This window comes from Triticum urartu, unplaced genomic scaffold (assembly GCF_003073215.2).
Source record: "Triticum urartu cultivar G1812 unplaced genomic scaffold, Tu2.1 TuUngrouped_contig_4229, whole genome shotgun sequence".
Classification (NCBI taxonomy): Eukaryota; Viridiplantae; Streptophyta; class Magnoliopsida; order Poales; family Poaceae; genus Triticum; species Triticum urartu.
This window is the reverse complement of record NW_024114800.1, coordinates 2,957-8,566: the sequence shown is the minus strand read 5'-3', so window position 1 is coordinate 8,566 and position 5,610 is coordinate 2,957. Positions and strand designations below refer to the sequence as shown.

The 5,610-nt window shown below is 45.1% G+C and overlaps 1 protein-coding gene across 1 annotated transcript; it reads right to left on the bottom strand.

Moving 5' to 3' along the window:
- Nucleotides 1–2,879: 2,879 nt before the first annotated feature.
- LOC125527527 lies at nt 2,880–5,397 on the bottom strand. Its single transcript, XM_048692036.1, has 3 exons — nt 4,287–5,397; nt 3,761–3,814; nt 2,880–2,974 (listed from the first exon to the last, which is right to left on the bottom strand). The coding sequence occupies exons 1-3, from the start codon at nt 5,395–5,397 to the stop codon at nt 2,880–2,882; spliced, it is 1,260 nt and encodes a 419-aa protein (XP_048547993.1).
- Between the last annotated feature and the right edge of the window lie 213 nt (nt 5,398–5,610).

Below are 5,610 nucleotides of genomic sequence, written 5' to 3'. Positions count from 1 at the left end.
GGTGGCGGGGGGATGCATAACGCGGGTGGATGAGTCCGGCTGGCGGGCACGTGGCCAGGAGGAGGAGCGGGGCGGCGGCCGCGTATGGAGGAGGCGCGGGGCTTGAGTAGAGTGGATAAGGTGCGGGAGACTTGTCGTAGGGCGTTCGTAGACGTTTCGCTCCGCAACCCGACAGTGTGGCACCTGGCGATCGGATTCTGATCCGACGGTTTGGAAGGGTGTGTGCTCCGGACGACTAAACAACAAAGCTTTGCTTTTAAGAATTCAGGAAAGAACAAACATTTTGTCCCTTCCATACTAACTAATTTTCGCTTCATCCAATCTTCCTCGTTCAATTTCACCCCTGATCCCACCTCACACCTTCATGTTTCAAATCGAGGGTCATGTTCCCTCAGTAGGTTTGAGGTGGAGGCGGTAGAGGCGCCAGTCCGAGAGCATTAGAAGGGTTGCAGCGATAGCGGAGGCGAAAGCGGTGGAGGAATTGGGGGTTGGAGACAAGGTGGCGGCAGCGCGCAAACAGTGATGGCACGGGGGTGGGAGGACAACAGTGAAGGGAGGCCGAGGAGGATCTCAATGGGCAGGTCTTCCAATTCCGGCGGCGGCGCCGACAAGGGGGAGGCGGTTGGCCGTCATCTTAATCTCCTCACGACTCATGCTGGAAGGGGAAATGGTGGTGGGTGGACAGCTGGAGTCTGATTCCCTTTTTCTTTTCGAGACAATGGACTGGAGTCTGATGGTAGCGGCAACCACGATATATGTGGATGGAGTGGAGTGGATGGGTCGACCCATACAGCTGAAAGTGAAATTGAAGCCCATGACGTGAAGTGGATCGGCTCATGTACTGGCAGCTCATTATTACATGTATTGATTTGCCACTTGAAATTCATCTAAAAATGATTTGCCACTTGAAACGAAAGATAATGATGTACTCCCTCCCTTTTTTGTATATAAGGCCACTTCACTTTTTGTGTCAAACTTTGACTTATAAGTTTGATCAACAAAATATGGATTATATGTCATAAAATATATATCATCAGAAAGTTCTTTGAAATGTGCATCCAATGCCATACTTTTTGTGGCATATAACCCACATTTTATTGCTAAATTTAGTTGTCAAAACTAGACATAAAAATATGAAGTGACCTCGTATACAAAAACAAAGTGAGTATACTGATTTATGCTACATTCATCATATGGAAGCAAGCTTCCTGAAAACAGGTTCCAGTATCGTTACAAACAAAAAAGTTTAGTCATTATATGGAAGCATTGTGTGAAAATAAATCATGAGTACTCCCTTCGTCCGGAATTACTTGTCGCATAAATAGATGTATGTAGAACTAAAATACATCTATTGTTAAAACAAATTGATTTACATGGCTCCTGCATAGATCACATGCAAGTTTTATGCCAATTGTCATGGAAGCAAATTTCTCGAGTTGATTGGAACATCTTTGCTACTCTGGAAGGAAAACTGGTGTTACATTTATTTCTGGTATTTCCAAACGAACTTCCTGAAGCCAAATTTCAGTACTGCTATAAACAAAATTTGGTTATATGGAAGCATGAATTATCTGAAATATAATTGATCATTTTCTTGGTTATAGAAAGTTAAACATTATTGTTTACACATTTGTTTCCTAAAAATATTACATGCCAAGAGATGTCTTTCTCCACAGATACCTGACTTCCCCTGGCACATACCGCCACTGATCATGACATCAGTAAACAGGTCCTCATTTTGTTTGAGAATGAATACGTGGCCAACTTTTATTGAACACCATGGCAAGTTTGGCTACAGGACACTGTGGTCATTTAATTTTCTTGGCTACATATCAAATTTTCCAGTATTAAATTGATGTCGGTTTTCCCATCGGAACCCCAGTGCCATACAAAGAACCTCCAGCAAACTGCTGCTCATATACTAACAGAGTCTCATCAGTCAGCACAGCAGTTCTCTTCTTCATTGTTCCTGAAGAAAAAACCATGGCTGGTAAGACGACGGACCATGCATCTTAAGAAAAAAAATTATGCTTTTGAAGAGCAGAATCATCATTCATGGAATGCTCAACGGCTGTGACTAGACCAGCAAGGCAACAATCAATAAAAGTATATTTTGCTTCTGTGGAAGTTATCCATAACAAATGAGAAAGTTAATTTGGCTGGATCACAGCTACCAAATTTATTTGACTTCACGATGAAAAAGTGAGAAAACAAAGACTTTCTTAAGCTAACTCGTAAGGAATTAAAATTGCCATCCCTCAGAGAAGGAATGAGAAGAAATACATGTCCTAGATAGCAAAACAGAACTGCAGCTGAATCTCGAATCAAACGCATTCATTCATGTGTACTGGCAAATAAAAGCTAAAACACATCCAAATTATTCATCTTTTGTTTTTGCCAGGAATGAATGAGATCTTCATGCTGACTCGTTAAATATTTCAAATGTTAGCCAACTCATAAAAGAGCCCCAAATTTAGGCTACTCGTCCAGGCCTTGGCAGCATCCCAAAAAAGCCAAATAGCACTGAAACCTGCCCTGATTGAATCACTGGCTATGCAGTAGCAAATAGCACCAAGAAATCAGGTCCAATTCAACATTTATTAGTCAGAACTAAGCTTCTAAACGCTGAGCAAATTGAGTCCTACAAGTCCAATTCACGGCTGACCGGCGCATGCCACATAGAGGGTCCAAGCCAAGCATATTATTTCCTACAAGTCCAATTCACGGCTGACCGGCGCATGCCACATAGAGGGTCCAAGCCAAGCATACGAATTGGTAGAACCTAGACTGAACAGCTCATTGCTGCATCGCAACCACCGGAATATAACTCTAGATACCTGAAAGCAAGTAATACCATCAGTCAAACAAATTTGTACTATTCATTCAGGAAACCCGTTGGGAGTAATTCTTATAACTTTTGTATGTCTCAAACAATAAACATTAGCTTCACCATTTGTGTAAATTGTGTCAAAAGCTGCAAAGTTAAATCATCTTCAGCATCATTAGACAAAACCAACATTTGAAACATAGAACAACATTAAGCAACTTTTAGTTTAGTCACACACCTTCAACTTCTAATACTAGCTCTCTCAAAAAAAAAACTTCTAGTACTAGAAATATTGGCTACATCTGATCTGAGTAGAGGTTAATTAAAAGAACAGTGACACATGAGGGGCTCATGGGGTAGAAAAGCAGAAACATTTGGTTTAGAAATGTACAAGTTCGCTAGTCACTAAACAATCGGCTTTGACAAAGTTAATACATTATAAAGGGAACCATGGGCCTCCTCTCGTGGGCCTCAAGTTGATCCAAAAATAACAATTCATGCAGTATAAGCCTCAACCAAGGGATTGTGCATAATCTAATTAATTCACACTTCCATTGGTCCAAAATGACTGTCATTCTTTTTACTCTCATAGTGTCACGCAATACTTTCACCATGAGAGGCAGCCTGCCATGAAAGGCAGCATCATAGGAGGTTGTCAGGTGCGCATAAAGACTGAGCAAAGGGTTGCAGAAAAAAATCTTACAATCTTTCTTGCAATTTGGTACTCCCTCCGTAAACTAATATAAGATCTTTTAGATCACAAAAATAGTGATCTAAACGCTCTTATATTAGTTTACGGAGGGAGTACTTGAGAAATGGTAGTGAAAAGAAAAGAAAATATTTTTAACAGCAGTTCAGATACCTCAACATACATACAGAAGATAAGCTTAAGCTTACCTGCTTAACAAGTAGAGGTATTGAGCAAAAGCTCACCTCGGTCGTGTCCACCAGCAACAGCTCCATCATGTCCACCACCAACACATGTTTCTACAAGCATAATAAGTCAAAGCAAACAATGTTTCATGTGTGGCAGAGGTTATCTGGATATATTCTTAAGCTTGTCCTACACCATATTGGAAAGTAAAATAAAATATACTCATCATACTAATAAACCCTGGGAATATAAGTGATTGTGATTTAGATTTTGTTTCATGTAATCAACTTCAAAAAGTTGTGTATCTCATCTTGAGAGAAAAAAAGATACTGCAGCTATGCATTACACAAGTATCAAACAGAACATTGCAGAATGACTTCACTATATGTTGACGAGATCAACAAGCAACCGAAGAAACAAGTGATGCAACACTGCTTACAATTGTTAGCTTAACATGAAAGGATGTGAACACAATTCCATCAACCAGTTACTAAAAACTAACTTGATTTGTTATACTAATACTACCCGCAGTGCAAAGGCATGCTTACTTTATTTATTCTGAGATATGTAAAGGCATGCTATTACCTGCAACAAAGACACTTTCAAATGGAAGATAACGGGCAAGCATGCTGGGATTGGGAGTTTTCTTGAACTGCAATGACTCAAGATGAATCAGGAAGAGGCCGATAACTGGTGTCCACGCGAACACCACATTATTCTCCTCAGCAAACCCTACTATGTATAAGTGTGCTCTCCTCTCTGGATTCAGGGGAAGTAACTTGTCCAGTTCAATAGTTCTTTCCAGCTCCCATGAAGCAACACCATGACAATCAGTCTTTCTCCTCCATGATTGGGCACAGAAGTCTATCACGATGAGGAAACCAAGGCCATCGCCCTTTGCCCGTACAACCGTCAGTTCATGTCTACCGTGGGAGGAAACCACACCCACTGGTGTCGGTATCACGGCTATGCTCTGCTTCAACAAATCAAACTCGAGAATTCCAACTAAGCTCCCAAAAAGCATCCAGTGAAGGGAATTATCAACCAACACAGCTTCCTTGGACGGAGAAACCATGAGGGGCCGGCTGCCGATAGGAACCTTGGGCGGAAGCGGCGCTGAGATGATATCACCCCACAGGCCGGTCCTCGACGAGTAAACGCAGGCCAGCATTTGCCTATCCTCCATGTCATAATCATCATCTGCCACCATCAAAACCACCTGGAAATGCTGGACCTCTCCGGCGGCACGGAGCACGGCCCCATGGACCATGGTCCTGTTCAGATGTCCCATTAACCCAGGGGGGAGGGCGATGAGGTGCTGGTCGGCGGTGACCGGATCCCACACCAGGACCCGGCTCCACGAAAGGTGGATGACGAAAACGAGGCCATGGCGGGATCCGAGGGGCATGAATTGGTCGCCGTCCTCGAACTGCAAGGCGAAGCGCTCGGGCGGGAGACGATTGGGGGCCTCCAGTGTGGGTACGAAGTAGAGGCCGCGAGGACCCATGTCGAAGAAGCCGATGAGGGGAGGGTGGCGGCGGTGGCGGCGGCGGAACCGACGGACGAATCGTGGGTCGGAGATGAGGCAGCGCCATTGACGGCAGACGAGGGAGGGGCGCGGGAGGGGGGGGGGGGGGGGGGGTGGGGGCGGCGGAACCGACGGACGAATCGTGGGTCGGAGATGAGGCAGCGCCATTGACGGCAGACGAGGGAGGGGCGCGGGAGGGGGGGGGGGGGGGGGGGTGGGGGCGGCGGAACCGACGGACGAATCGTGGGTCGGAGATGAGGCAGCGCCATTGACGGCAGACGAGGGAGGGGCGCGGGAGGGGGGGGGGGGGGGGGGGTGGGGGCGGCGGAACCGACGGACGAATCGTGGGTCGGAGATGAGGCAGCGCCATTGACGGCAGAC

Bases quoted from the DNA above. Each gene is read 5' to 3' on its own strand.
- LOC125527527 (XM_048692036.1), bottom strand. From the start codon at position 5,397: ATGGCGCTGCCTCATCTCCGACCCACGATTCGTCCGTCGGTTCCGCCG. The intron at 3,815-4,286 runs GTAATAGCATGC...TTATGCTTGTAG, and splicing joins TGAAAGTGTCTTTGTTGCAG to AAACATGTGTTGGTGGTGGA. The intron at 2,975-3,760 runs GTGAGCTTTTGC...TTAACTTTGCAG, and splicing joins TGCTGGTGGACACGACCGAG to CTTTTGACACAATTTACACA.